This window comes from Podarcis muralis, chromosome 14, assembly GCF_964188315.1.
Source record: "Podarcis muralis chromosome 14, rPodMur119.hap1.1, whole genome shotgun sequence".
Lineage (NCBI taxonomy): Eukaryota > Metazoa > Chordata > Lepidosauria > Squamata > Lacertidae > Podarcis > Podarcis muralis.
In genome coordinates, this window is record NC_135668.1 from 55,430,190 (window position 1) to 55,443,791 (window position 13,602).

A 13,602-nucleotide genomic window follows, 5' to 3' on the forward strand; every position below is an offset into this window, starting at 1 on the left:
ATGTCTCCATTGGTGACACACGTACACTTGAGGAAAATGGGGCATGTGGGATTGAGGAAGAGATTTGGAAAAACTAGGGAGCTCCCATCAGATTACTGGTTAGCAGGTGGGCTGCTTGCTTTCCTGTGACTCGCCATTCCCAGTGCACCACTCAACAATAAATATGTATGATTATTTTGCTGTTGTTTTTTTTGTCTCACGGAGCACAATGCTCTACAGAGATAAGTGTGGAACCAGTAATTATGTCAAACTGCTGAGTTTCATCATCCATCTTGCCAAATCCCATGTCAGGCCATGAACACAGTCAGTATCAGAGTGTAAAAGCATAGATAAAATAAACCTTGTGTCATTCAGAGCTCCAGTGAGAAATTCTGAACACACAGGATCTCATGGGTCAAATCTTTGGCACATCCCCTTTATCAAAATAATCCAGTGCCATTAAACCTAATGCAATTCATGGTGGATGAGAGAGAAATCTGCTGTTCTGCATAACTGTTGGTCAAGATGGCAGGAACATTTCTGCTGCTGCTCCTTCTCTTCCTGTGGCTCCAGATGCCTCCAACTGAGTGCAAGGAGGACTCTGAAAGATGCGCCATGACGGATCCATTCCAGCTTCCATTCCAGTATTATCAGAGAGGAGACCTAACCATTGGAGGAATTGTTAATAATTATGGCTATTTATCTGAAGAAATAGATTTCCAGGACCATCCAAACATGAAGTTTACAGATGAACTTTTGTAAGGAACTCACTCTCTCCTTCATAGTGTACACTTCTATATGCCACTATAGGCTACAACTACACAATTTACCTTTTTTTCACACCATACAAACCATGGCATGCTCAGTCTTCTTGACTTTTTTTCCATGTATGAAGGTTAAAATTACATTTTCTTCTCTTTATATTGTGATCATGGCATTTTCTACTGTGCTGTTTTATTCCTCATTTGGAGGTTTCTATCTTCTGCCTCTTCTGCTTTCTCCTCACCTGATCTCATGTTTCTCACCTAATCTCATGCTTTATCCTCATCCTCCCTCTTTCTGTCCTTCCACACCATGCAGGGATGGTTGAGCTTTGCAACAAAGCTTCATCCCCACATTCACAATCAGCATCATTTATTCTGACAGTCACAGATGCTGTAAATCAGGAATATAATAGATTCTGGATTATATTTCCAGCTGCACCATTTAAATAATATTGGGTATAATTAACTGAAGTGTTGCAAACTTTTTTCCTCAATACAAAGTACCTAACTGAGGTTTGTGCAGTGTAGATCAATTGAAACTAATGTCTCTATGTTTGTCTGATCTATTAATCATATGAAAATAGTGTGTGTGTGTGTGTGTGTGTGTGTGTGTGTGTGTGTTGCAGGATTTGAATTCCTAAAGGTGACCGAATATTGAGCATGAATTTCCATTATTAGGTGTTAGGAAGCACAATGCATATTAGGTTTCTGCTTATTTGTGTTATTTAATCTTTTGGAATTTGCTGGAAAAAAGCCAGAAAAGATGAATACTTCTGACACATTTCCAACTCTTTTTTTAGTTCAACACTGAAGTACTACCAAAATACTCTCTCCCTGGTGTTTGCTGTGAAAGAAATAAATGAGAACCCCAACATCGTACCGAATATGAGCTTTGGGTTCCACCTCTATGATAGCTTCGTGAATACAAGGATGACTTTTCAGAACACCCTGAAGCTTCTGTCCATCACAGAAAGGATTTTCCCCAACTTCAAATGTGACAAGAAAAGAAATATGATAGCTGTTATTGGAGCACTTGAGTCTGACATCTCCCTTCACATGACTCTGATCTTAGGCATCTATAAGATTTCACAGGTATAATAATAATAATAATAATAATAATAATAATAATAATAATAATATGCAAGGAATGTACTCTGATAAGAAGCCTCAGCTTAAAGCAAGGGCTGTAAGATCTAGGGGAAAGTGAGTTGTTAGTAAGACTAAGGACTCAGCTAGATTGGTAAAGGAAAAGCGTTCTACACTGGTACCTCAGGTTACATACGCTTCATGTTACACACTCCGCTAACCCAGAAATATTACATTGGGTTGAGAACTATGCTTCAGGGTGAGAACAGAAATCGTGCTCCGGCCGTGCAGTGGCAGCAGGAGGCCCCATTAGCTAAAGTGGTGCTTCAGGTTAAGAACAGTTTCAGGTTAAGAACAGACCTCTGGAAAGAATTAAGTACTTAACCTGAGGTACCACTGTATACCCATTGTATATGCAGTATAAAACTGACACACCAGATGGTGCTGTGGAGTCCCGTCTTTCCCTACTGGATTTCCCTGTATGAGTTTACAATGCGTTTAACTGAATCGCTTCTTTGATGTGTCTAGATCCAGCCTAGATCCAGTCAGTTGGGGGCAGCATGCTTGCCTGTGACACTCACAATTACCAGGGCACAGTTCAATAACAAATATGTATTATTATTTTGCTCTTACTGTGAAGAAATCTCTTTCTCAATCACACATCTTATAACACTTCTAAAACAAGGAACTTGTCCTTACATTCATTCAAATTCCTCTGCTATACAAAACAAAAGAATATATTTTTACCTTCAAAAAAACCCCATGGGTTCCACTTCAGGCAGTTATGTGGGATGAATCCTAAGCCTTTGCTATAACTCTCCGATTATTGTGAGATTGATTTCTTCCTTAGATTGCTTATTGTGTATTAGCTCCAGTGAGGAGGACTGAGTTGCAGCTCCAAACCTTCTTCCGGATGGTGCCCAATGAGAAATATCAATATGCAGGGATTGTCAAGCTACTTCTTCATTTCCAATGGACGTGGGTCGGACTTGTTTCTTCGGATGATGAAAATGGAGAGAAGTTTATGCAAATCTTAGAGCCAATGCTTTCCCATCATGGAGTCTGCACAGCCTTCAACGAAAAAGTACAATCCTTATCTCAAGGGATGGATCATTTCAGTTCATTGCAACTCATTCGCGCTAAGTTCTCTTCCCTGATGGTCTCAGAAGTCAATATATTGGTTCTATGTGCAGAACCTCAGACCATTACAGTTGTGAAGTGGTTGCAATATTTCTATTCATTAGATGAAGATATTGCAGAGAATTCTGCAGGTAAAGTGTGGATTTTGACAGCTCAATGGGCCTTCTCATCAGAAGCAATGCAAAGGCATTTTGATATTCAAGTCTTTCATGGTGCCCTGTCTTTTGCAATTCACACAGAAAAAGTCCAGGGATTTACAGAATTCCTTCAGTCCCTAAACCCCAACTCTCCAAATGGAGATGGGTTCATCCAGACTTTTTGGCAACAGGCATTCAATTGTTTATTTTCTGTTTCCAATGACCTCAGTGAAAGCAGAGACACATGCACTGGCAAAGAGAGTCTGGAGAGCCTTCCTGGGCATATTTTTGAAATGACCATGACTGGTCAAAGTTACAGTACCTATAATGCGGTTTATGCCATTGCATATACTTTGCACAAGGTTCTCTCATCCAGACCAAAACACAGAAGGATGGCAGGCAGAGGTGGACTCCATCCTTCAAACCTGCAACCTTGGCAGGTAAGATTTCATATTCAGAATAAATCTTTGCTTGGGGCTAATCTGATGGGTGATGACACACAGTCCATAGACTGAATACACATGGAAGAAAAACACCTCTCACAGCATTTTCCTTTACCACACATAACAAATGTTCTTTTTGGTGCTTCCCTGTTTTCCCTTGCCTTCAAGTTGGAGCCAGAATCAATATATTCCCTGTACTTCCCCTTCAAGTTGCAGAAGTGGAAGTATCTCCTCCTGCACTTCCTCAAAAAGAAATGTCACCTCCTTGTGGAACTCAACAATGTTCGGCTGTCCTATGTGTTTGTGATGCTGATATGTCAGAAGTGGTGAAGAAGGAGGCATGTTAAACTGGAACTCATGATGTGTTAAAGATTGTATGTTTTTACCCTTGAGGAACCACCCCAGTACTTCTCTTGGGCAACAGCCCACCCTTTGCCATTGCACAAACAAATGATGTTTGTCTCTCAGCACCTATTATAAAATTTACCATTACCGACTCTCTATTTCCCCCCCTTCCCCCCGCCCTCCCAGAAGATCTTCCTTCCTTACCAGGCTCTCAGCAGGTCGAGGGAGGGCCCTGGGTGTGCAGCCCTCTCTCTTGGTTGCTGGGCTCTGGGAAGGAGGCAGTGCACTCCATGCCAGCCTCAGGGAAGGAGACACAAGGCCAAAGGGTGCCTCCAACGGGCCAGGAAAGAAGGGGCTCCCTTGCTTCCCAGGCTGTGGGGAGGTCATGACGGGGCTCTGGGAGCATCCCTGGGTCCTTCTTCAACCTAGAGTGCAGCTCCAGGGGTTGCTGACTTTGCATGATTTTGTCTTTGCACATGGACCCCCAGAAAGGAAGCCACACATAAGTGGCAGGTCAACTGTACTTCCTGGAAATCCATATGTTCTCCAAAGGTGGACCACACCATTTTTGGCTTCTTCCCATTGTGTGACATATATTGATTGACACTTTTTCCTTTCTAAAGCTAATAAAGGCTCTCCCTTATTTACTTATTGAACTTTTCCTTGTTTTATTCTGTCCAGCTTCCCTCTTTCCTGAGGAGCATCTCCTTCAACAACAGTGCTGGGGACTTTGTGTCTTTTGATGAGAATGGGGAATTGGCAGCTGGATTTGACATTATTAACTGGGTTACTTTCCCCAACCAAACCTTCTCGCGAGTGAAAGTAGGAAAGGTAGAACCACAGGAATCGCACTATGTGGACTTCAGCATGGATGAAGAAGCCATCACCTGGCACAAAGCATTCAGTCAAGTGGGAGCATATCTTTAATATTAAGAATACAAATACAAGAAATATTCAATTTTCCTTCTCCTTGACTCCCAAAATTTACATTACAATTTATTCACGCATACACCAGTTTTCTGGAATAACATAAATCTGCCAAAAGCTTGTCCTACATGAAACAGCTTTATTCTGCACTGCATCATAATCACTAAGTAGGGAGGGTATCTTTTGTCATGGAAACTTACCCTATAAGAAGAAAAGCAATAAAAAGAATTATTTAGTCTAACGGAGGGACGGACTTTTTTTTTAAAATTGGGAAAATAGAGGCATCAGTGAAACATGGAATGTTGGTTCTGGTTGTCAGGGAGGAAACCAAATCATAGCTGTCAACTTTTCCCTTTTCTTCTGAGGAATCCCATTCGGAATAAGGGAATTTCCCTTAAAAAAGGGGAAACATCAGCAGCTATGAACCAAATGTTAATGCTTCCCGACTGAAGAAAGGTGTCATCTAAAGGGGGGCCTTGTGAGACCACTAGGTCCAAGGTCTAAAATTATCAAGAGGCTGTCCTGAGTTATATCTTAGACCCAGCATTTAGGCAACTGCCGTTGCATTTGTGCTAACAGAGCAAGCGATGTCAGCATTTCACTCTCCCACTGCTGGATGTGTGATTGTTATATCACATGTCTGTATTTACTTTCCAGCCTTGGAAAGTATCAGAACGGAAGTCAGTCTTTTCTCTTCTGCTCTGCTGATTGAGTGTGCACATATCTTCTGATATGAGTCGCTGGTGTGCGCCAGGACTGAAGATTTATGGACGTCCCGGGCTGCATTTCATCAGGAAGACAACTCGATCTGGGGGCTGCCTGTGCTCCCCCCCCCAGGCATGTTCCGCCAATGCTCTTGTCTCTTTGGTTCAAACTGTGCTGTCTACAATGCAAAAGGGAGCTTCCTCTTCTCTTTTTCTGGCTAGGTGATGCCCCTTGGTTTGTGTAATGATCGGTGCCAGCCAGGCTACAGCCGGAAAAAGAAGGAGGGGCTGCCGTTTTGTTGCTATGACTGTGCTTCATGTCCAGATGGGATGATTTCAAATCAAACGGGTAGGAGACATCATCTGCCAGTGTGGTGTAGTGGTTAAGAGTGGTTAAGAGGGATGGACTCATAATCTGGTGAACTGGGTTCGCGTCTCCGCTCCTCCACATGCAGCTGCTGGGTGACCTTGGGCCAGATGGGATGATTTCAAATCAAACAGGTAGGGGACATCAGCTGCTCTTTTATAAATAGCTTCCTCATCTATTTCAACAGTTTCCCTCTGTTAATAGTTCAGTGCTCCTAAACAGAACAGCAGTTCACCCAGATCTGGAAGAAAGAAGACAGACACAGAGAGTTGGGCAAACTAAAACCACAACTTTACCCTTTCCAAAGTAGATCTGTCGAAATAGGTGTGGATCATGTCTAGTGTTCTCTGCCTGCTCCTCACTGCCACAGCTGGTGGAGTCAGGGAAGACTTGCCTAACCCTCCATCTCCTTATTTTTAGGGCTGAGAGCCAGAAACACAAAATCAAATGTTGCTGCTCCAAGATGTCATATTGATATCATATGATATCAAATATCATAGTGGGCTTCTCACTTTTCAGTAGAGATGACCGTTTGCTCTTTCAATGGCACCATATTAACAGTCGTCAATACTTTGCTTCCAAAATTTCTGGTGATGTGATTGATAGCACCTATATGGTTTATAAAGAAAAAATACCCGTTGCATTTTACTGGTTTCTACGTATCTCTGATACTTGTTTCCAACTAATTGATGGCTCAGAATTGTGTTTTGGGAGAAGAAGCAATATTTCTTTCAGAGGAGATTTGAAAGGCCATTGGAGATGGAGGAATCCATTTCATTACAAAGAAACATGCCAGAAGAAAAAGGTTGCCTTGTTTGATGGAACTCATATATCATTCATTTTTTTAGATTCGGATTATTGTTTCAAATGCCAAGAAGGTCAATTTCCAAACAAGAACAGAGATCAATGCATTCACAAGAGACAAAATTTTCTTTCCTACACAGAGCCTTTGGGATTCACATTAGCTGCCTTAGCTCTGCTCTTTGCTCTGGTCACAGCCTTGGTCTTTGGCGTCTTCTCTAAGAACGGGGACACTCCCATTGTCAAAGCCAACAACCGGGACCTCACCTACACTCTGCTCCTTGCCCTCTTGCTCTGCTTCCTCTGCTCCTTGCTCTTCATTGGCCTGCCTCACCCAGTGAGCTGCTCTTTACGACAAGCGGCCTTTGGCATCATCTTCTCCATTGCGGTGTCTTGTGTCTTGGCCAAAACCATCACGGTGGTTCTGGCCTTCATGGCTACCAAACCAGGATCCAGGATGAGGAAATGGGTGGGGAAATCTCTGGCCAACTCTGTTCTTCTGGGTTGCTGCTCACTTCAGGCCAGTATTTGTGCTGTTTGGCTCTGTACTGCTCCTCCCTTCCCAGATGTGGACATGAACTCTCTGGCGGAGGAAATCATCCTGGAATGCAACGAAGGCTCTGCCCCCATGTTTTATTGTGTCCTGGGGTACCTGGGATTCCTGGCCAGTGTCAGCTTCACCATGGCTTTCCTGGCCAGGAAGTTGCCCGACAGTTTCAACGAAGCCAAGTTCATCACATTCAGCATGTTGGTGTTCTGCAGCGTTTGGCTGTCCTTTGTTCCCTCTTATCTGAGCACCAAAGGAAAGCAGATGGTGGCTGTGGAGATCTTCTGCATCTTGGCCTCCAGTGCAGGCTTGCTCGCTTGCATCTTCTTCCCCAAATTGTACATAATCCTTCTGAGGCCCGACTTGAACAGCAAAGACCACTTGATTCTGAGGAGCAAATAGGAGTCAACTTGTGTTGATGTCTTTAATCATTGCATTATTAGAAAATGCAGACATTTATTGGAATAAAACTGACCAGGTAAATCCCTTGTGTGTCCCAATTCTTTTCTTTTTCATACTCAGTGTTTTCACCCCTCTCTTGTCATTGTCGATTTATATATAGCATTTTTCACAATCTGTGCCCAAAGTGTTTTACACAAAAATCTAAGTCTAAACACAGTGATAAATAATAACATACGGATAATTTGCTGGATCTGGCCCATGACTCATTTAGTCCAGCATCCTGTTCTCACAGGGGCAATCAGATTATCATTAATATTATTTTTTCAATTTGTATACCATACATCAGTTGTTATGGTTATGGTTATCGTTATGGTTATGGTTACTGTTCCCCATCCCTTTGATTGGCTTGTCCCAGGCACTCTTGGTGGCTTCCAACATATATAAAAATATAATAAAACATTACACAGTAGAAGGCTTCTCGATACTGGGCTACCTTCAGATGTCTTCTAAGGATATATAGATATTCTTCTCCTTGACATCTTACAGGAGGGCATTTCACAGGGAAGTGCCACTACTGAGAAGGCCCTCTGCCTGGTTCCCTTTAATCTCACTTGCGTGGCGAGTTCCCACCTCCCACCAGAAGAAATAAAGACACAAGACACCATACTTAAGGTTAATGAGCGTAATTGGCCACAACAAGGAAATGAGCTGTATTGGCCTAGGCATTGGTCCTAATCAACTATCCGGCTTCAGGCTGTATGCCTGAGAGGCTGGGAAGGGTTAACACCAGCAGGTGTTACTTAGACCAACAAACAGACCTTAGTCTTTATGAATTTGACCCAGGATGTTGAAGGTTATGGGTCTCCTACCATCTGTGCTGGGAGGCTGGAGCCTGCGCCAGCCCTCCAGTGCCTTCCGGACTAGATAGTCGGCACAAGGATCCACCGAGTAAAGGGCCTTACAAAAGAAAGAAATCACTGAAGACTGAATGTTAAGGGTCTTAGGTGCCCGGCCCAATCCCTGCAAATGCACTAAATATTTCAGCAACTCTGTTTTTTTTTGGGGGGGGGGAGCCTTTGCCGCTCTTTGATCTGCCGCGCTTGCCTTAAGAGCGGTAAGCCATGCCCCCTGAGCCAGCCGATAGGCTAGCAAGGGGGTGACACGGCAGAGGATTCCCCTGTGCGTGCGGGGCTGAGAGCCAGCCTCCGCGCGGGAGATGGGGGCGGGAAGCCCGCAACCCCACCTCCTCCCTAGGGTCGGAAGTAGCTTTCTCATAGCATCAGGGACTCACCAGAGGAGGAATGGTGGAGCCTGCCTCCCCATCCTGACCCCTCCAAGGAGGGGGGAGAGGGAGACAGTGTAGATTTACAACAGGGGTTTGAGGGAAGTCACAGCTCAGAGGCAGATGAGGGAGAAAGCTGGGAAATAATGGGAGCGGATGAGGAGGAAGCAGCAGGGGGCGACAGCTGATGGATACAGTGTCTTTAGAAAGTATTCCAGACCCACTTCTCTCCCAGAACCTGGCGAGTCTTGAAAGTAGGAGAGCAAAGAGCTTTAAAAGACAGAGGGCACCTGGTAGCACCTGTAGCAGTGAAAAATGAGAAAGTGGGAGAGACAGGGGTGGAGATTCACTCAGGACAACACCATTATCCAAGAGGCTGGGTTCTATAGCCTCTCTCTGTAAATACTGAAAATGGTAAGAAACATTCCCTTGTCTTTGTACGTTCCTGGCAACCAGCTGAAAGTTGCTGACAGCAGATGGACATGCAATGAGGGAACTGCCAGAAGGCTCTCAGAGCTGGAGCTCAGTGTCCAGGCTGAACAGTGGAGGCTATATAATAACATTAAGAACAACAATAATCCAATAATCTCCCCTTCCACAACACATTTAAAAGGGCTCTGGAGGTCAACCAGCCTAAGGCCTGGTTGAAGAGGAAGGTTTTGCCTTCTAGTCTAACCTAGAGGTTACCAGAGCAAAGACAACATTAGTTAGGCTTTACCTGGCCATGAGCCAAAGCTAATGGAAGACGCTCCGCACCATGGAGGTCACCTGAGCCTCAAGCACCAGCCGTTGATCTTGAAGTACCCCAAAGCTGTGAACCTGCTCCTTCAGAGGGGATTCAGCCCCCTCAAGAACAGACAACCTCCCATCCATCAGTTCTAATGAACCACCCACAAACTGTGCCTCACTCTTGTCTGGATTGAGCTTCAGATTTATTGACTCTCATCCTGTCCATTACCAAGACAACAATCCAGCACATAAACTGTCACTCTTGCAGGTGAAAAGGAGCAGAAGAGCTTTGTGTGATTATTGTATTTCTGACAACATAATCCAAAACCCTAGATAACCCTCCTCAGAAGTCGCATGTAGATGTTAAACAACATTGGGGATAAAATTGAACTCTGCAGAGTCCCACATGGAAGGCTCCCTGGGGCCAAGTGACATTCCCCAAGCATCACCCTCTGAAAATGACCATCCAAGGAGGACTTGGAACTTCTAGGAAGCAGTGCTGCTCAACGCCAACTCAGACTGCTGCTGAAGGACCCCGTAGTTGATAGTATTGAAAAAATCAAAGAGAATTAACTGGGACACATTAACCCCATCTCTCTCGTAACAGAAGTTGTCATAGTATGCCACAAAAACAGTTTTCATGCCCAAGCTGGGCCTAAACCCAGACTTAAAGGGCTCTAGAAAATTGTTTTCATGGCTCTGCCCATCACCACTAGCTCAGGAACCTTGCCCAAGAAGGGGAGATTAGTGACCATCATTCCTTAAATTTATCAAGGGAGGGTTTCGTGGTCTTATCACTGCCTCATCTAAGCAGGCAGGGGGCGTCCCCTTGCACAAGGAGGCCTTAATTGTTGCAGAGAAGCGGTATTGAGCTGCTTGGAAACTTAATCCCACGTAAGACTGACACCCTTTTAGGAATTGTCCATATGTTGCTTTAATATTCAGAAGCTTTACTTGCAGAATGGAGGATAAAAGAATAATATAAGGAAGCACATTCTCAAAACATAAGCTTATCCAAGCATGGGCTCAGCTTCACTTAGCAAAACACAGCTTCTTGCTTTAAACCCAATTCTGTGTCTCTCCCTCTTCCAGATATGCTCTCAGACTTTACTTTAAGATAGAGGCCAGGCAGCTACTTGAAGAAATCCACTTTCAATTTCCGCCCTTCTCTCTGTTTCACTTCAGAGACCTCATTCACTGCTGCTCTGCTCTCTCTATTCATTTGGAGAAGGAGCATCAACAGTTGTCAGGAACGAGCCAGCTTCTAGGGACACTTTACAGCAAGCTGCAGAATACAGGCAGGACAGAGAGGTTTATATCTGTTGCAGGCTGAGCAGAGGCCAGAGCTGCAATGGCCGACTCTCTTTGACCTTGGACAGCCAGTTGCCAAGGGAACCACTGAGAGTGGGCTGGAACACAGCCAAAGCTCTCAGGGAGCTCAAACAGGGGCGAACAGACACAGAGACAGTCTTTTGGAACAGGAAGAGTTTGGAGCTGGTCCAATAACTCCGAATAGTCAGTGAATGGGAGGGCTGCTGAAAAGGGTGCAAAACAAGAGACCTAAGGGGCGAAGGTTCAATATCTCCTGTAGGAACCAGAAGGAGTCTTCAGAAGTGTCATCTTGAGTGATAATGTTGGCGGCTTTGTTAGAGGTGTCCAGAGCTATCTGTTTGTTTTTGCAATAAATTCTCCTTTTTAATAACCCACGCTTGATGTGTTATCAAACCAGGAACCTGCACTCCTTACAACAGTGTTTCTTCTCAATAGTGTCCAGAGAAGATCCCAAGACTTCTCTCCCAGCTGTGTTCATTGCACAGCCATCTTCCTGCGCTGTGTCATCACAGTGAACTCACTCACACCAAAGGGAGTCTGTGACTTGGTGCTTCTCATGTGACCCCTTAACTAATCACACGAGAGCCACTAGAGAACCTACTAGAATGAGCTGTTTAACCAATCAAAAATCAAAGTGCTTTTGGTAACCACACAGCAATATGAACATTCCTATTTCAGCCAATCAAATCTCCATACCGAACATTAATTCCCCCTCCTGACCAAGATGGCTGTTTTCTCCTTGCTTGTTTTTATCAGCCAGTAGGGGAAGGGACAAATACAAATGGAACACAAGACTCACTGTTATAGATAAATGTAACTGTTATTGGAAAACACAGCTGTGTACAGCAAAGTGTAACTTTATAAAGTATGAAACTACTGAAAGGGCAACTGTAATAACTAGACAGGTAAATGTAAAAGCAGTACAGTGGTACCTTGGTTCTCAAACTTAATCCATTCTGAAAGTCTGTTCCAAAACCAAACATTCCAAAACCAAGGTGCACTTTCCCATAGAAAGTAATGCAGAACAGATTAATCCATTCCATACTTTTAAAACCACCTAAAACAGCAATTTTATCTAATGAGACCATTGATCCATCAAACGAAAGCAACAATCAATGTACTGTACTATAAATTAAATAATACAGTATTGTAGATGATAAAAATGTAAATTAATTATTTTTCTCATCATGCACTGATGATAGTCATTGTTTGGATGGGGGTGGGGTGGGGACTTTTATCCATTTCCGCAGTCACACAATCAATCAATTAGTAGCTGAAATGGGTTCCACACAGTCACAAAAACAAATTAACTGAAAAAGCCTCAGAAACAAAAACGCAAAATAGCAAAAACAAAAGCACCAGACTTAATCTATCCTGGAAGTCCATTTGACTTCTGAAATGTTTGAAAATCAAGGTACATCTTATGATTGGTGCAGGCGCCCTGGAAACGATAGCCGACAGCCGCATCGGACGTTTCGCTTCTGCAAAATGTTTGAAAACTGGAAAACTTACTTCTGGGTTTTCGGCATTTGGGAACCAAGGCTTTTGAGTACCAAGGTACCACTGTAATAACCAGAACGTATCCTTTCTGCAAAACAATTGCAATCTGTCAGCTTTGACAGATATGCAATGCCACTTACTGGGTCTACAGCTAAAGCCACCCATTCACAAGTTTCAACTGCTTTATTGAATGGTTCATTCAGAAAACAGTGGAAGTCATTCATAAAGAATCAGCAGTTCATTCATAAATATGTCTGCTGTATTTTCACAGCTACAGGAACTAACAGGGAACGCCCGGCTCCTTGGATTTCCTTTCTTCTCTGAAGGAATCTCCACAGGCACGTCCATCAGGTCTGTCCCTGCAACCACAACACAATACAAAACCCACCATTCCTCTGGGAGCCAGCTTTCTGTTCTTCATGGAGCTGGGAAGGTTCATAAGAACCCAGGTTAGGAACCCTTGTTTAGGAGCCACACTGAGAAGAGCTCAAGAGAACTTCTAACACCTTGCCAACCTTTCGTTCCTCAGTAGAGCCTTTCCCTTGGCTGCTTCCATCACCAGGGACATCTTACTGTCTGCAAGCCCAAGAATGTTTGACCACACAAGAATATAACTGCTCCAAGAATACTGACATAGAACCCGAACCTCACACTGCTGGGTAACCATGAAAGCCCAAGAAAGATCTTGTGTATTATTTCCCCTTGCCCCATAAACAAGTAATTATTAGAACTTAAACCTTCAGATTGTTTCTGTTGCTCACTTTCTAAATTGCAGGATCTCACTGGTTATTCTATTCTCATCTGCCACAACCACATGTCTCTTATGTGTCAAGTTGCACCACTGCATTTAGGCTGTCATTGTCACCTGCTGGGTCCCTCATGTTCTCCTACTTTAGATGACAAAATACATTTCTCCATATGCATTTCTCTACAACCTTACATATAATTAGTAGATTAAGCTGCTGGTTCATGCAAGAAGGGTTTCCTGAAGTGTTTAGAAACAGAAATGTCTGGCAAACACTAACCATTTTTCTATTTTGTGAAGAAATGTAATACATGTATTGCACCTGCAACTGGAGTTTGCATTATTCTATCTGTATCCTCCCTCCCCTGAACT

At 43.6% G+C, this 13,602-nt stretch overlaps 1 protein-coding gene across 1 annotated transcript; it reads left to right on the top strand.

The window, feature by feature from the left end:
• The first annotated feature begins 4,746 nt into the window (after positions 1-4,746).
• LOC144325517 (vomeronasal type-2 receptor 26-like) lies at positions 4,747-7,684 on the top strand. The gene is made up of 3 exons (XM_077919014.1): positions 4,747-4,803; positions 5,748-5,874; positions 6,741-7,684. The coding sequence occupies exons 1-3, from the start codon at positions 4,762-4,764 to the stop codon at positions 7,640-7,642; spliced, it is 1,071 nt and encodes a 356-aa protein (XP_077775140.1). The 5' UTR covers positions 4,747-4,761; the 3' UTR covers positions 7,643-7,684.
• Positions 7,685-13,602: the final 5,918 nt, after the last annotated feature.

Coding starts and splice junctions, on each gene's coding strand:
- LOC144325517 (XM_077919014.1), top strand. CDS start 4,762: ATGGATGAAGAAGCCATCACCTGGCACAAAGCATTCAGTCAA. Junction 4,804..5,747: donor GGCACAAAGCATTCAGTCAA/GTGGGAGCATAT, acceptor TTTTCTGGCTAG/GTGATGCCCCTTGGTTTGTG. Junction 5,875..6,740: donor GATGATTTCAAATCAAACGG/GTAGGAGACATC, acceptor TCATTTTTTTAG/ATTCGGATTATTGTTTCAAA.